This window comes from Panthera tigris, chromosome B2, assembly GCF_018350195.1.
Source record: "Panthera tigris isolate Pti1 chromosome B2, P.tigris_Pti1_mat1.1, whole genome shotgun sequence".
In the NCBI taxonomy this organism is placed as follows: domain Eukaryota; kingdom Metazoa; phylum Chordata; class Mammalia; order Carnivora; family Felidae; genus Panthera; species Panthera tigris.
The window spans coordinates 57867101-57885939 of NC_056664.1; the positions used below are offsets into that span (position 1 = coordinate 57867101).

At 34.1% G+C, this 18839-nt stretch overlaps 1 protein-coding gene across 1 annotated transcript in view; it reads right to left on the reverse strand.

Annotated features, from left to right (window-relative positions):
* Window positions 1-18839, reverse strand: part of EYS (eyes shut homolog) — a 1764056-nt gene that overhangs the window by 598889 nt on the left and 1146328 nt on the right. Inside the window, 2 exon segments of the mRNA XM_042986616.1 lie at window positions 12719-12810; window positions 17074-17264. Of these exon segments, the coding sequence (XP_042842550.1) occupies window positions 12719-12810; window positions 17074-17264 (283 nt within the window).

The following is an 18839-nucleotide window of genomic DNA, read 5'->3' on the forward strand; positions in this document are numbered from 1 at the left end:
GGATATTTGGAGAAAAATAGAAGTTAATTAAAACACAATTAGTGACATTTTACTAAATAATGTATACATTATTTATGTGCCATATACGCCTATAATGTATCAGAATAGTTATCCAGATTAGTGAAAAACAGCCAACAAAATTGTGTAACTCTAGAGAAAAAAATTGACGGGTGGATCTGGGCAACTGGAAAGCCCAGAGATCCTACCCAACTAGGATAGGTTGCCAATGCCTGGCAACCTCTGAGATCTGAAATAAAATTTCATTCCTGCCTTTCATTCCTTATTTAATAGTTATTTATTAACCAGCTATTTATGGTTCAGTTACTGTGCTGAGTGCCAGGGAGATACTCAACAGGGAATAAGACAGACAAGTCTCTGAACCCATGAAGCTTACAGTCTAGTTAGGGATACAGAAAATCAATACGTAAAACAACTATACAATAAAAATGGGTGCTATGGCACATAATAATTGGGTGGAATTTCTGGAGATGGTTCAGAAGTGTTTACTTAAAGAGATGACTGTTCATCTGTGACTTGAGTAATGAGAAGGATGCATGGGCAAGGCAACATGGGGACAGTGGAGAAGGAACACTCTAAAGAGGAGGATACACTATTCCAGTTAGAAGGTACAGTAAGATTAAAGGCCATAACATAGAAAAGTTTTTTTAGAAAGTTCCAGGAGTGATAGTGCATCAAAGAGAAAGAAACATTGAGAGGAAAGTAAGGCGGGTATTAGGTAAGATAGAGGAAAACAGGCAAGAGCCCAAACATGCAAGCCCATTGCTGGTTAACAGTGACAAGGAGTCTGTAGTTTATTCTCAGAGTAAAAGTAAGCCACTGAAGAACCTTTCAATAGAGAACTGATTTCATGCAGCACACTATAAATCACCCTGACCAAAGCGTGAAGAATATTTAGAAGGAGGCAATGGATAATTGCAACAGTGCAGATAAAAAAATGATGAAGACTTGGGGGTGCCTGGGTGGCTTAGTCGGTTAAGCATCCGACTTTGGATCAGGTCATGATCTTGTAGTTTATGAGTTTGAGCCCTACATCAGGCTCTGTGCTGACAGCTCAGAGCCTGGAGTCTGCTTCGGATTCTGTATCCCCTTCCCTCTCTGCCCCTCTCCTGCTCATGCTCTGTCTCTCTCTCAAAAATAAACAAACATTAAAAAATATTATCAAGACTTGGACCAGGATAGTTTCAGAGGAGATAGAGAGAAACAGCAGATGGAAGATGAAATTTTAGAAAGGACTTTCTGCTAGAGCTTGAAGGTAAAGGATAAAGAAATGGGAGTGGTCAACGATGACTCTCAGTATAGGTAGATAACAGTTAACACCTGAATTAGGAGAGACTATGGGAAGAGGTGTGTAGGAGAGGGGCATAGATAAATGAGGTGTTGTTGGTAGTAGTAGGAGACCAGAAATTTTGTTTTAGACATGTTAAGTTTAACATATGCGTGAGGCTTACAAGAGAAGATAAAACTCCCTAATTCCACATGATATTAATAAAAACTGTGTTGGTTGTGGACCATGGAAACCAGACTGGATTGGATTGAAGGGTAAATGTCAGGTAACAAAACTGAAATCCCATGTACAGAAAAACTTAAAGATGTTTGGCTCCGAAGAGGAGCAGAATGAAACTAATACAAGACCTAAAGCCTGGGGGAAATGGTACAGAAAAGAGAGAGATGAATAAGAAAGAAAGGTAGGAGAGAAGGGTACAAGTAGAGCATCTGCCTTTGGATGGAAGTGGGTCAAGTCCTCTAAGTAGCAAGAGGGATATACTATTCCTCTTGAACTCTTCCCTTCTGACTTGGGACATTCTCTCATAAACTTTCTCTACTTCCCCTATAAGCAACTTATCATTATCATGCCATGGCTATCCACAGTTAACAAACAGAAGTCTCCAGCTACGCTTAACTCTCACCTTTCTAGGATTTATTTATTTTGTTTTTGACAGAGAGCTGCTATCATTAATTTGTTCAAATTTGATCAATTATATAAGAAATCATTTCATACTACATTTGCAATGTTTCAAATATTCTGTTACAATCTTGCAAAAGTTTAACCTTATTCTAAAAAAACAAACTTTTTAACTTAAATTTGAGAAAATGAATTAGCATCATATTTCTTTACAGAAGCATGATAATTAATCTTTAGTGATTTGTTCCCATAGAAATAAACATGTGGAAGAGGATTAGCAAGGAATTAACATTTAAATGGTTTCTAGAATTTTTCTACTATTGAATCTATGGATGCATCCATAACGTATTCATTTCTAATGGCATATGGTGATCAATGAGGCTTTAACAATTAAAGCAACCTTCAAGGTCATACAGACAGAAAGCCAAAGCTGCAGAAACTGACAACTTTAGAGAATTTCATGTGTACAATCTAAATGATATACATACCACCCTTTTGGAGGTATGCCACATTTCCCAATTAGAATGCTTTGAAACTTAATTTTGCTACTGCTCTATCACTTTAACTTGAAGTTTGCTATCTTTTAATATCTTCTGGTTATAAAAAAGACCATACTAGAAAAGATACTTAGCTATCTTTTTGGAGAAAGTTTGAGGTCAACAGAAAGATGTTACATATTTTAAAACTAGGAATACACAACATAAAAAGCAAATACAGACTTGGAATTTGATTCTGAATTCATTCCATTGAACATACAATGAGAATCAACATTAAACAATGCATTAGTTATGCTTTGGAATCCTTTTATACAAAATCACTTTCCACTAATAGAAGGAGCCTTAGAAATAATTCTTAATAAATCATTTTCAACTTATGAAAGGAATCCAAAAACATTTGTGAGAGTTGAATTTAGTGTTAATTTTCAGAAAGAAAATAATGATATTTTAAATATTTCTCACAACCCATCATACAACTGATTCCTAACATGTGACTTTCCTGACATTTTTATTTGATAAGTTAATTACACTGTTGTAGTGGTCTACTTCAAAAGAAAGAAAGAAAGAAAGAAAGAAAGAAAGAAAGAAAGAAAGAAAGAAAGAAAGAAAGAGAAAATGTTATAAAGATTTAAACTTAGAGTACTATATATTTAGCATTCCAAAATACACCAAAATGAATCATACTCCTTCAAGTTCATGAGTATTAAAATTTACCATTCAAACACTGTTTAATATTGCAAGTTTCTCTTGCAGTGACTGGTATAATCTTGTTTTATCTATTTTACCAAGACTTTTCTTTAGTCTCTGCTTTCTCATATGTAATACTAAAATTAAGAATTATCCACTTTCAGAGAAATCCTTTTGCACTGTTGGTGGGAATGCAAACTGGTGTAGCCACTCCAGAAACAGTATGGAGGTTCCTCAAAAAATTAAAAATAGAATTACCCTATGACCCATCATTTGCACTACTAGGTATTTATCCAAAGGATATAAAAATGATGACTTGAAGGGGCACCCGCACTCTAATGTTTACAGCTGCACTATCAACAATAGCCAAATTATGGAAAGAGCCCAAATATCCACCTACAGATGATGGATAAAAAAGATGGATAAAAAAGATGTACACACACACACACACACACACACACACACACACACACAAATAATAATATTACTCAGAGATCAAAAAAGAATGAAATCTTCCCATTTGCAACAATGTGGATGTAACTAGAGCACATTATGCTAAGCAAAATAAGTCTGTCAGAGAAAGACAAATACCATATAATTTCACTCAAATTTTAAATTTAAGAAACAAAGCAGATGAACATAGGGAAGGGAAGCAAAAATAAGATAAAAACAGAGAGGGAGACAAACCATAAGAGACTCTTAAATACAGAGAACAAACTGAGGGTTGATGGGGGGGGGGGGTGCGGTGGGGGATGGGCACTAAGGAGGATACTTGTTGGGATGAGCACTACATGTTATATATATATGTAAGTGATGAATTACTAAATTCTACTCCTGATATCATTATCACACTATATGTTAACTAACTCGGATTTACATTTTAAAAAAATGTAAAAAAAAAAAAGAATTATCCACTTTCAACTTGTTTTCAGTATGTTTATAATAGTATCAGACACAGAGTTCACCTTTTGGCAAAGAGGAAAATGAAGAAGCCAAACAGGATGTGAGTCAAGCTATATATTAAGCAGCAGAAAGATTCAAATATGAGGAATTTTTAACTCGAAGGCATTTATATCAGAGTCTCTTATTAGGGGAGAGCACAAATCAGCATCTAAAATAAGGCAGATTTCAGATCAAATTCAAGAACATGGGTAATCAACAGCTACCCATTAAAATCTTCATTTATGCTGTGCTAGCCTTTATTTCCATAAGTAGTTGGACCTCTGTAGGACATACATTTGGATGGCTCAGAAGCTGCCACTGAATGGTCATGATTCCAGCCATTACTTCTTACTTCCTAAGAGCGTGCGTTTGGAAGAATGGAGCCAACTCTACTTTATGATCTCGTTTATTTCTAGCCTATGATATTATCTTGGTTAAAAAAGTATATATATTTTCATCTAAAAAGAGAATGGCTCAGGCTTCTATTTTTTGTGTGCTTAGAATTTTTATACCCTGGATGTGTGGTAAAATACCTAGATGTAGTACTTTCCTATAAATGCACATGCGCGTAGCTGCTAAATGCTGTTTACGGTACTTTCTGCAAACTTCTGCTGATGATCCTACCTAAAATATCCCCCAAACTCTGAAGGTTCACGTGACCGCAGGCTGAACGTCAGTGGCCTAATTTCAGCTTTGATTTCTGTAATGACTAATGCCTTGTTTAAGGGAAAAACAAAAACTCTGGTGTTTAATATATACATTAAGTACAACTGGAACTAGCTGTGTGTTCCTCTGAATGTATAACAGCAGTAATATTTTCTGAGATTAATTTCAGTAATTTTGTAATAGGTAACGCATTTTTAGATGTTCAAATAAAATGATGGAAAATGCCCTACTTTTAAGAGTATTATTATTTTAACTTGTGTTTTAAAATAATTTCTAAAAGGTAGTCGGTACAGAACTTATTGGAGTATTTGTATAAATGGAGTTAACAACCTGTAACTTTAAAAATGCTTAATTCCAAATTGGATTAACTGGGCTTTGTAGATTACACTTTAAAATTCTCTTTTCCAAAGTGATCCAATTTCACTCCTATTCTCTATAGTTTGCTTTGAACGAATATATGCCATCGGGGAAAAAGAAAAGTAGGTTTGTGTTAGAGGAACATTTCGCTGATTGTATAAATATAGTTTTAGAATCAAAATCAATTGTTCATTGTTTATTTTGTTCAACTTTAAATAAAATCATTATTCCATTGGCATGTTTTTCTTGACACTACTGACAGTGGTTAATGAAAAGATTAATGAAATAATGTACACATTTCATTAGAGGAAAAAATGTTGACTTTTGAAAAGTGGTTAAATGGTTTCTTTCTTTTCTTTTCCACCTCACTGATTTTCCAGCATTCTGTGCCAAAGCAATCCTGCCCTGGTTGACACATGTCAAGTCCTTGGTGTTATTATTAATGTCTTAAAAAGAAGTACAAAACTTTGATGCTTACTGTGTTAACAATGTTCCAATTGTCCCGGTTCATATATATATGAATGATGTCTCTGTTTATACACACACGTATGTTATTTCTTTCTGTTTTAAATGCACAATATGCTGCATTTTTATGTTTTCTATCAGTTAGACAACAAGTCTAAGGTTTACAGTGTGAAGACCAAATAATTTATCATTCATAGGCATTGTGTACCCATACTCTAGGTAAGACATTATCTGTTGGGATACGTTCAGTTATAAAAACACAATGGAATGAAATAATTATAGTCTGTAATAATATATTGTATATATTTCAAGCAAGTTATAATTACTGAATAAACAGTATAAATATATTAATTTCTATTTTCTTCTTAAAAGCAGTCCAGTAACTCCCTCAGATCCAAGATAAAAGAAATATAAATACTGTGATTCAAATTACAGACTTTTTCTGATTACTTTTGTCTTTATATGAAAAGGTAAAGAGTTATCTTACTTTCCCTTATAGAAATAGTGCTCATCTTATCTATTCCACATTGTTTCAATTAATTTCTTCCCAGATGCAAAGCTAGAAAATCTTATGCAGTTCCCTTTGCCATTAGGTGTGTTCACATGACTAAGTTCTAGCCAACAGAAGGCCAACAGAAGTGAGACATGCTACTTCTAGGACTTTCTCCATTAAACCATCCAACTATTTTCTGCCATGTTAACTGGAGAGTCATGTTTTCAGCCAAAAACATATGCCACATTGAAACTAAAAAACTTGAATAAAGTTGGATAAATGAACTCTACAAAGATGTGATCAGGATGTAGGAATAGTTTTGTTTTCCAGGACCACAACATAGTTAGTCTGATACCACTTCTGTATCTAAAGGGTACCTACCAAGAAGAAAAGAGCAGAACCTAGAGGAGAAGGACAGCTGCCAGGAGCTGAGACCTTCACTAGAGAGAATGAGCCGGTCCCTGGGACACCACACAAGGCCAAGGGAACATATAGCTTGACATTAATTGCTTGCTTTTCGAATTTCCTGTCAGTGTTCCCCATTGACTATCTAATAGGAAGCCAGAGGACAAGGGAGCTTATATTAGTTTGCTAGACCTGCCTCAACAAAGATGCACAAACCAGGTGGCTTAAATAAATGGAATGTATTGTTTCACAAATTTGCGGTCTTGAAGTCCAAGATCAAGGTGCCAGCAGGGTTGGTTCCTTCTGAGGGCTTTGAGAGAAGACTGTTCCAGCTCTCTCTCCCTCACTTGTAGATAGCAACCTTCTCCTTGTGACTTTACATTGTCTTCCAACTGTGTGTGTCTCTCTGTGTCCTAATTTCCTTTTTTCATAAGGATACTGGTCATATCGGATCAGGGCTCAATCTAATGGCCTTAGTTCAACTTCATTACCTCTTTAAAGACTCTATCCCCAAATAGGTCCACATTCTGAGATACTGGAAGTTAGGACACCTAAATTCTATAGGAACACAATTCAACTTGTTACACAGCCCATAATGTAATTTACACAGGTCAATTTTGAAAGACCTTCAGAGAAGAGACTGTAGAGTAGATCTGGAGAGGTGTAGAAATTTAGAGTCTATTGTATACTGTAGCTTAGCATAGCCTATTAAGAAAAGTGAATACTTCTTTGATCACATTACCTGTTCCCTTACTTAAAAATTCTCCAGTCAGTCTCTATTGCATATGATGTAGTTCACAGTTCTTACTGCAGCATTTGATGACCTACACGATCTACCATTGCATCTGCAGACCTTATCCTCACTCTTTCCCACCTAACTGGTCTCAACTATACATTATTCCTTTTTCTCTTTTGATACTATTCCCTAAGGAAGGTCCTCCTATCATCATCTAATAGAAACAATGTCAGTATGGCGCAGGCTTTGTATCCAGTTGAAAAACATATTTGTTATATCATTTGAAAAAATATTTGTTAATGTGTGAGTTTCATTGGCACGTGTCCATCTTCTTAAGTCCCATTTACTATTCTTATATCCACTATGGTCTTTCTCAAAACTCACTATAATTTATTGTATATCCACATGACTAACCACTAACAGTAACTGGTAAATGATTCTCTTAAGTGTAACTGAAGATGTTCTCATTTGTTGTTTTATTTGATCTGTACAGCTCTCGGTGTAGGAGGTGCTTACTATGGCAAATCAAAGTTCCAAACCAACAAATTCTCCATGAGGTAGCTCCAGCACAACTGGTAGAGTTTATACAATTTAGTTACAAATCAGGATGTAGACTAAGAGTGTAAGACTGAGACAGGAAATGAATGATTTTTTTTAAGGCAGGGATGTATTTTTAATTGATAGGCATGTAAAAAAAAAAACTTTTGGGGCGCCTGGGTGGCTCAGTCGATTAAGCGTCCGGCTTCAGCTCAGGTCGTGATCTCGCAGTTCGTGAGTTCAAGCCCCGCGTCTGGCTCTGTGCTGACAGCTCAGAGCCTGGAGCCTACTTCAGATTCTGTCTCCTCCTTTCTCTCTGCCCCCTCCCCTGCTCATGCTCTGTCTCTATCTCTCAAGAATAATAAATAAACTTAAAAAAAAAAAAAAACTTTTAAGGCCCATAACTGAGGAGGTCAGAAGAGGCTAATTTATTTCCATCTTTGAATTCCAAATCCTATCTCTCTCCAAGAACGAAGGTAAATATTAAGTAGGGCTTTAAAGGAAAAGTCCCATAAAATATATACATATATACATATATATATTAAATACAAATCCTATAATACTATAATGTATTAATATACAATTATATCATGATATAATAGATGCAATCATGTGATATATGCAATGATGTTTATAACACAAGTAATGTGAGGTAATAAATAATGCATATATAATATTTATGCAAATAAATATATGCAATGATGTTTATAACACAAGTAATGTGAGTAATAAATATTATATTATATTTATATAATATAATATAAAACATATATAATTATGGTAAATATACGAATAGACATGGATAAAGTGCTACATCACACTCTCAGATTTGGGTTTGCCTGAAAATATATGCACCACTATCTTAGATTATCTCAGCTCCTTATGTTTCAATACATCTACAGTATTCAGGAGTGGAGTAACAAATGTACGCCTATTTGTATTTCTTTTTATTCTTGATATACTATATGCTGTTGTTCACTAGCCTAACATCACTGCATGGTCCCATTTTCACTTTCCCTTCTTTCATTAAAAGATGAGCAACAGCTATAGCTAATTTCCCACTAAAAACTAAAATAGTTTTTAGTATATGTGCTCCTTAGTATCTTTATTATGCCAGTGTATATTTCACCTGATTTAAACATTCCATATTTTCCTTCCTGCTTTTGTTAAGTTAAGCAATCCACACTTTTTTTAAAAGGGACATGCTGCTCTGCAGAACATCTTGTCTTTCCTTGTTCTAAAAAATAATGAGCTCAGTTACTTTTTCTTGGAGGATATTTGTTTCACTCTTTGTAAGAGTACTTCATCATGGTCTGAGTGAAACCTTGCTATTCTTTTTCTTATATTTCCATAAGAGCATTTGAGGAAAGATGCTTCTCCTATATTCATATTCAAGGGTAATGTCATTCAAGAGAAACAACATAAAAGAGTGTAGAGCTGGGAGTGAAATGTGCAACTACCATTTATCTTTACTTTAAAGAGTATATTAATGGTCAAAAAAAATTACTGGCGACAGCATTCTTGAACTGAGTTAAACTTAAAATTAAAGATAAATTTTCCCCTTTTACCTCTAGAAGTATATTTTAAAGGTATAGGAAAATAAAATTAATGGAACCCCACTCTTGTTCTTTATAGGTGATAATTGCAGACAAAAGCATATTTGTATAAATTTCCCATTACTTCAAATAAATCAAAAACTTGTGAAGAGATATTTCTGAATTTAGAGAACTTAGACCATAATACAGACAGATTACTACTTCTTGATAAAAATTAAAAGCAACAAATTGTAGGTAAGTTGCAAAAAAGTCATAGAACATAGAAAGTGATTTTTTAGTTGTTAAATACCTTTAAAAGTTACTTGTGACGAGGAGAGTGAAAAGTATGTGTTCTTGGGATTTTTAAATGTTTTACATTTAATGTTTCTTTTATTTAAAATTTTTTAAAATATTTTTTTTATTTTTGAGAGAGAGAGTGAGTCAGGCACAGAAAACGAGGGAGACACAGAACCCAAAGCAGGCTCCAGGCTCTGAGCTGTCAGCACAGAGCCCAAGTGGGGCTCGAACTCATGAACTGTGAAATCACGACCTGAGCTGAAGTCAGACGCTTAACCTACTGAGTCACCCAGGTGCTCTTTAATGCTTCTTTTAAAGAAGATTTTAAACAGTATGTTGTCACTTTTAAAACACTGACTGGACATATTATAGTAGAAAATAATGATCAGGTTAGAAGGCAGAAGGTCATGGTTCTAATCTTGCCCTCTGTTAAAAAGAAAACCAGAGGCTAAAAATGGTGTCACTTAGGCCAAGTCAGCAAAGAGTTACTACCTAAACTAACTGCAGTTTTAACCCCCTGGAATATAACCTTTAACCAGTCAACATGTAATTCTTGATCAATACTAGGAAATTTACTGATAGACCCTTTCTATTCCTCTTTGGAGGGTAACCTTGCCTAAACAATGTATTCCTTGTTAATAAATTCCTCTTTTTAATGCCCTCTCTCTGCCTTTAAAAATCTTTCTTTTGTTTGGGGCTCCTGGGTGACTAGCAGGTTGAGTATTCGACTCTTGATTTCAGCACGGGTCATGATCCCAGGATCATGGGATTGGGACCCGTGTCAGGCTCTGTGCTGAGTGTGAAGCCTGCTTAAGATTCTCTCTCTCTCCCTCTCTATCGCTCTCACCAGCTCACAGGTGCACTCGATCTCTCTAAAAGAAAAAATAATTATTTTGTTTACCTCAGCAGAAATCCTCTCTACTTGCTAGAGGGGATGCTGCTCAACTCAAGAATCATTTAATAAGGCCAAACAGATCTTCAAATTTACTCAGCTGAATATTTTTTTAACACTTCCTACTGTCTAACAATGTGATCTGGAGGAAGATGTCTACTTTCTCTGAGCCTCAGTTTTCAAATATGCAAAATGAATGTTATGGACTGAATTATGTCCCCTGCAAAATTCATATGTTGAAGTCCTAACCCCCAGTGCTTCAGAATGTGACTATATTTGAAGATGGGGTTTTTAAAGAGGTAGGAAATTAAAATGAGATGATTGATGTCTTTATACAAAGAGGAATTTAGGATACAGATATACACCAAGGAAAATGATGTGAAGACAGAGAGAAGACAGCCATCTACAAGACAAGGAGAGAGCCCTCCAAAGAACCAAACCTGCTGACACCTTGATCTCAGCCTTCCAGCCTCCAAAATTGTGAGAAAATCAATTTCTGTTGCTTAAGCAGCCAATCTGTGGTACTTGTTATGGCAGCCTGACCAAACCAATATAATGGGCTTTATCAAGCTCACTATGATTACATACAGTTATATGCTGTTTAATGTGTGTGAATTTTGTTCTTACATTAATCCTTCATTGGGCAGGTTATTTAAAATTCTTATCTTCATCTTATCTTGAATATACAGCAGTTCTTTTAGGGTTAAGAGAACAAATTATTTATGTTTCTACAGCATGGATCATAGGGTCTATACCTTAAAATTTATTCATAGGATTGGAATAAGAGCAGCCTTGGAGTTGTGCCATTTTTTCAAAACTATGTCTTTTCCTGTATTTAATCTATCTCTCCATTTTGCATCCGGAAAATGTACATAATAATTAGAATTGTTCTTAACAATAAATAAATTCATACCACCTGACACATTATTGGTGCCTAATAAACTTTAAGTATGATTACTGTATCCTTAATGATTTTTTTAACTTTTTTGCAACATACCCCAGGCCAGAAATGGTTCTCACATCACTTCTTGTCTGTCTTTGTTTCGTCCAGGAGCTAAAATATGTCTTTTATAACTTATTTTCACTGTGCCCTAATTCTCATATACCTGCTTTCCTTCCAGATGATGGTAGTCTCTGCCCAGGAAAATTGTTATCTCGGCTAAGATGGAATTTACCAAAGTGCATTGCCCCCAGTGTTAACTATTCAAGAGGTTAAAATGCTAAAAAAAATATTAAAGGATTCTGTGCTTATATCTTGAGTTAAGCAAAGAAAGTAAGACCTTACTAAATGCATCATAGAGGTCTTAAAAAGCTCCTGTGTATTTTGAGCAGTCAAAGGTGGTATATGTCATGTAGCCTTTCCTCAATTTAGTTGACAATAGATTGGTTTTTGGTCAGTTTTCTAAAAGATACGAAATTCTTGGAGGACAGAATTTGGAAAGTTCTGGCTGAAAGAGGGTACAACACCCTTAAAACTTTCCAAATAACTTCTTGCCTCATCCCTGTTTTAGCCTTTTTGCTTTCCTTTTTATTGGATTTAAATAGATAATTATTATTTAATAATCAGCTATTGTTGTAACCAAATAACGTATTTTAGTCTCCATACTGAATTAGGACTGTGGTATGTGTTTTAAAGTACCATTTAAGTAAAAAACAATAGTAGAGGGACGCAAAACACATAACACAAAGGTATTAATTCTATATTTAAAATAAAGTTTTGCCGTAAGTCAAGGAAGGATAATTAAGGGAAAACGTCATTTTCACTTATCCAGATAGGCAAAATTATACCTAATGTTGGTGAGAGTTTTGGGATAGAGTCACCTTCAAACACAGCTTTTGGGAATAGAGCAATACATTTTCATTTTTCTATCTTGACTATGGTATAATGAATCATTTTAAATTTCTTCTTTATGTTTTTCTGGATGTTCGAAATTTTCCAGTGAATATGTTTAACTTTGCTTATCAAAAGAAATACCACTTTGCTTTTTATGATTTCTCTAATTTGAAAATAATATGAAGGTTTAATGACTTCTTTGTAAAGCTGCTTATATAATTTCATAGATAATATAACCCCTTTAACATTCTTTCCTCAGCACTATTTTAAGGACATAGAGAAAAGGCAAAATGGCTTGATAAACATTAATTCACATTCAAGCGCATGTGAATATCTCCGATATCAGGATACTTGGATAACCTCGACTTTAAAGGGCAAAAACAATATCCAGAGGAACAGTCTCTGTTACTTATAATAATGGTAAGTCTACAAGAAAATAGATATATATTACCTGATAAACAGTGTATACTTTTGTCCATCATCCACTTTAACGGTAGTGTTAATGCTTCTCAATTTTGCTTCACCAGCACAGAAAAAGTGGTACTATAAGAAAAAAAAAGTTTCCTTCAGTTTTTCACAACAAAATTGACACATATTTGCATTGGACTTAGAATTTACCAATGATTTTTATATTGCTTTGGAGACAAAGTATCTGACACTTAAGAGGTGACAATTCAAGGTATACAACTAATAAACTGTAGAATTAAAATAAATAAATGTATAAGTATTATATACATATACATGCATCATCTATGTGTACATGCACACATACACACAGACACTTCTAGTTTCTGTTCCAATATTCTGGGGAACATGGTTGAGAAAGGCAGCTTTTTCTGCTAGCAGAAAGTGAGTATTATTAGCAAGCTTCCTTACATACTACCAACTGAGCAACGTGAAGATCAGTGAATACAGTGTAGAGGGTGATGTTAAAAGTCCAAGGAAGGAAACATTGAAGATTATGGAGGTTAACCATTTATTCTAAGCTTCCTGAGGCTAGAGGTGGGGGGGGGGTGTCTTTGTAGGGTTACTACTAATTGAGCCAAGTTATATTTTAAAAGGGGGCAGATCATGTCTCTAACAGGTACATTTGATCAGGACTCCCTGAGAATTCCACAGGTAGGCTTCAGTGACCTATTCACCCTCTTCACAGCATATGTCTGCATGTATATTAGTTATAGTATAGCTATTCTTTCCCAGAAAGGGGCTTATCATATCAACAAGAAATGAATAACCTACATATATGTTAAAGAAACACAGATGCATGGTGTTGCATAATTCCTGTGCATCTAGCTATATTTAAGTTGATATACCTAAAACCCACGTTGGGTCCAAAAATAAATATTATGCTATATATTTTAATTTTATGATAGATTACAAAAGATTGCAAAAGATTCCTTAAAAAATTATCTACTACAAGTTGGCTTTAAGAAATATGTTAAATAGTATATTTAAATGTTAATGATAAAATGATAAAATGTTAATAATTCCCTTTTATCTCCAAAGCTGTCAAACGAATATAAAATATTTAATGGATCATTCTATTATTTTTACTTGAATCTTTTTATTATAAATAGCTCCTTTATGACATATACAGATATATATACCACATATATGTCATATATATGTGACATATATAGACACATATATGACATATATAGACATATATTATATATTAAATTACATACATATAATAGCTACTATTTATTGAGTGATTACTTGGGTGTCACAGAGTTTTAAAACATTTTATAAGTATCAACTGATTCCTTCCTTACAATACAAAATAAAAAACAAAACTCTATGAAGTAGCAACTATTCTTTTATTAGCTCCATTATTCAGAGATGTAAACTAAAGTGAAGTGATTTGCTGCTAGCCAGGGAGGCACAGTGATTTGCAACACAGACAGTAAGTCTGGTGTCTGGTATTTGAGTCCCAACAATGAATATTATGTAGGTACTTAACTTCCTTGTTATTAGAAAGAGCCAGTAAAGTGTTTTTAAAAACTATTTCAAAAAATAAAAATAAAAATTAAGTTTCATATTATTAAACTTTCCTAAAACTTGTGATTTCCTAAAAAGATTGACTAACAATTCTGCATTTCTAGAATAGGTCTTAAATTATGATCACTGTAAAAGTTCAGCCATAAATATGTCTTTTTGTGAAAATTGTAATGTAAATGCATTCCCCATATGATTATACTTTTAAAATAGATGAAGAAATTGGAGCATAGTCTCACAAATCATAGTGGAACAAGGAAAATCTTAAAATCATGAAGACAGAGTAACACTGAAATTTCCTTTAAATCATTGCAAGGAAGCAGTGATATGAGCAGAACGAACATGAATTTTGGATTTACACAACAAAGTAAAACTTCCTTATCTACCATTCTTAAAGGAGTCCTAAGAGCATGTGTAATACTGAACTCTGTGAGAAGCCTCGCTTGTCTGCATGATTTTTGCAAAATGCAGAGAGAAAATATCTAACCTTCACATTTGATTCATGTCCCAGACATCCTTCTACATGTTTATATGCATTTACTTATTTACTCATTGTATTACATTTACTCCCCAACATTTATTCATTTATTAACTTGAGCTTCACAACAATCTTTATTACCTTCATTTTACAAGTGAGTAAATTTAAGCACAAAGTGCTTAAGTGACTTGCAAGTTCTCAAAGCTCCTAAGTAGCAGAGCTGGGCTCCAAACTCTGACTCCAGAGATGACGATCTTAATACATTTCTTAAGATGGAGCCTTATACATAATTTCAATTCAGTAAATGATAGTAATTATTATTACAGACATGAGTAAATATCCTTTGTCATAAAACCCGAAGTAAAGAAATTCTACAAGTCTTTTCTCTCATTATGATTTTATAATTCCTCAATGTCTTGATTCAACCTATTGTGAATTTATTTTTATCCATCTGAAAGTGAAAGGAGTCTCCATCATTCATCATTTCATAAAATATTTCAGGGGGTAGAGCTCAGGGGTAGAGCATTTGACTGCATAAAATATTTCACCCACAATCCTGCAAGTCTCTGTTAGTTCCTCATAATGTCTATGGAGATGTCCACAGTGGTGAGAGGAATGAACTAGCTGAGATAGACACTCAGTTAATGCGAGTTTGCAGCAGAAAACTGTGCTGAGGGGAAACATTTTGAACATGACCAATGATCAATATTATGTGTGTTTTATTATTTTTTATATTTGGTCTCCATATTTTTATGCTTATTATAAGAATAATGGAAAATGTTGGTCTTAGTTGAGGAAAATGCTGTAGAGCAGGGATCAGCAAACTTGAAGACTGATGTCTGATGATTCATTACTGTGTTCTATTTGTTACAGAATTCTATTTTCTTACTCCTGTTTCACTTGTTCCTATTATTATCTGTAATCAATTGGAAGCAATATGAGGAAAATAAAGTGTGTTTTGTTTACCACTGAATCCTCAGAACCAATGACAAAGTGATTGATGATAGATAAATGTTTAACAAATGAGTGAACATTTAAATACATGAATGAGTAAAAATATTACCACTACTAATGCCTACATCTGGCTGATATTTATTAATATCAGACTTTGTACTAAATTACATATTATGTGTTGTATTACTTAAGAAAGATGAACATTTAAAGAAAGTCAAACTGGTATAACGTGACTTATTTAAATTATAACTATTTCATGGAAATTCACATATTTAATCACATCATAAAAGAAATGATACATAAAAATACAGTGTTATATTGAATATTTTAGGCTATGTTGAGTTAATTACTTTATTGCAGTGATGACTTGGATGGCTTCCTTAATCTGGGTATTTACCACAGGAATAGGAGTTGATGGGTTATGATAGAACAGTACTGAAAAAAGAGCATACACTTTTAACTCAAAGTCAGCCTTATAATTTAGTGTTTGTTAGCTGTGTGATCTTGGAATTTTAATTTTTTTTTAATGTTTATATTTGAGAGAGAGAGATGCAAGCAGGGAAGGGGCAGAGAGAGAGAGAAGGAGACACAGAATTTAAAACAAGCTCCAGGCTCCAAGCTGTCAGCAAAGAGCCCAATGCTGGACTTGAACTTGGGAATAGTGAGATCAGGGCTGAAGTCAGATGCTTAACTGACTGAGCCACCCATGTGCCCCTGATCGTGGACTTTTAAAAGAAGTTGTTATAAAGACTACCAAGTGTTAAATCCATGATCTCAAACTTTTTGATCTCAAAATCTCTTTGTGCTCTTAAAAATTATTGAGGACCCCAAAGAGTTTTTGTTTACTGGGTTATATTTATCAATATTTATAATATTAAAATTAAAACAAACATTTTTAAAATACAAAAATGTGGAAGTACACATTACATTAGTGATCAGAAAGATGACATCATCACATGCCATGCAGCCTCTGGAAAACTCCACTATATATTTATGAGAATGAGAGTAAAAAAAGGCAAATAACAGTATCATTAAGATAGCTTTTCCTTAAGGATCCTCTGAAAAAATCTTTGAGCTCCCCAGATCACATATTCCACTAAAGCTACAAAAAATGGTAGCAGTTACTATCACTGGGATATTGGGAAACATAACAGAAAAAGGTTAAAAATAAAGAGAAAAGAAGAGAATGATAGCTATTCAAAGTATATACTATTTTGAAATATAAATACTGAATATGAAAAAATTACAAAAACAGAACACACAGCCTAGTGGTGATTATAAAAGATATATTTAAGATAAAATTTTATTTTGACAATAACCACTAAAGAATCAGACTTTCTAAAATTCCTTTAAATGAAATAAATATAATGACTTACCTTTAAAGTACCATTTTCAATAAATAATTGAATGAAAAACTCATCAACTGAATTTGAGTCTTGCTTGATATAGAGCAGGAGTCCATAGGAGTTGAAGGTATGAAATTCTAGTGATACGTTACTTTGTGGACTTAACAACACATTCCGAAATTCTAGATAGGAATCTCCATAATAACAAATACATCTGAAATCTGTGGAGTCTGAAAGAAAATACAATTTAGATTGGAATTGAATGTTCAATAGTTGGGTTTCATATTAACATTAGCATGTCTTCTAAAGTGGCTCATACATGACTATTTTCTGCCTGTTACAAGCCCGGGTACCTGTTTCCTTTTGCCATAGTCACAGTGGTTTGTCATAATTTCTATGAATTGGGGGCTTCACGATCAAATCTCACTGGATGTCTAGATGATTAATCTTCAACAGGGCATTCACTTGCATTTTACGTTACAGGTCAACAGAAATAGGAACATTTTCTAATGATGTCCTTATTCATTGTATATACATGACGGTATCAAATTTTGATTTATGTCAGTCATTACTGTTAATTTGATTGTGTGGCTTTTGAGGGCCAACAGACTATTTAGAAGTAAAGGAATTGTCATCCTTCTGTAGCAACACTTTTACCTGAACTTCTTTAAAAATCATCACTTGAGTGTTATCTTTCTTTTCTCATCTTCTGAATATTTTAATTAGCCTCAATCTTTTTATTTTTTTATTAAAAAATTTTTAACGTTTATTTATTATTGAGAGACAGAGAAAGAGACAAATCATGAGCATGGGAGGGGCAGAGAGAGGAGACACAGAATACGAAGCAGGCTCCAGGCTCTGAGTTGCCAGCACAGAGCCTGACACAAGGCTCGAACTCACAAACTGCAAGATCATGACCTGAGTTGAAGTTGGACACTTAACCGACTGAGGCACCCAGGCGCCCCAATTAGCCTCAATCTTTTAAATGAAACAGACATTTTGAGCAAAATACTTTGACAATTCGCATTTCTTAAATTTATAAATATATGATTAATGAAACAGCTTTTTTCTCTGGATAAGATACTTTATATTATTAAAAGTTACTTTTGTTTGATAAAAACTTGACTGATTGATGATATTCTTGTAATAATGGATATGAGTTATCTGCTTTCACTTCTTTCCTTCTGCTCCTCCTTCTGTGATACACACACATACAAACTCCCTTTGAAACTTCTAAATTGGGGAGAAGGAGCCAAGATGGCAGAATAGCATGGAAGTTTTGTGTGTGTGTCACATCCATGAAATACAGCCAGACCAACATTAAACCATCCTACACACCTAGAAAACTGATTGGAAGACTAACACAACAATCTGCACAACCTGAACCACAGAATTCAGCAGGTACGCGACACGAAGAGCTGAACTTGGGAAACCAGAAGCCGCAAAAGGAATTCACCCCAAAAGAAAGAGCACAAAGAAACGACAGCCAGGGATTTAACCAACACAGATACAAGCAAGATATCTGAACCAGAATTTAGAATCACGATAATATGAATACTAGCTGGAGTCAAATATAGACTAGACTCCCTTTCTGCAAAGATTAAAGATGTAAAAAAACACCCAGAATGAAATTAAAAATTCAGCTATAACTGAGCTGCAATCATGGATAGAGGCAGCGGCGGCAAGGATGGACAAAGCAGAACAGAGAATCAGCGATATAGAGGACAAACTTATAGAGAATAACGAAAAGGAAAAAAGAGAGATTAAGGCAAAAGAGCACAATTTAAGAATTAGAG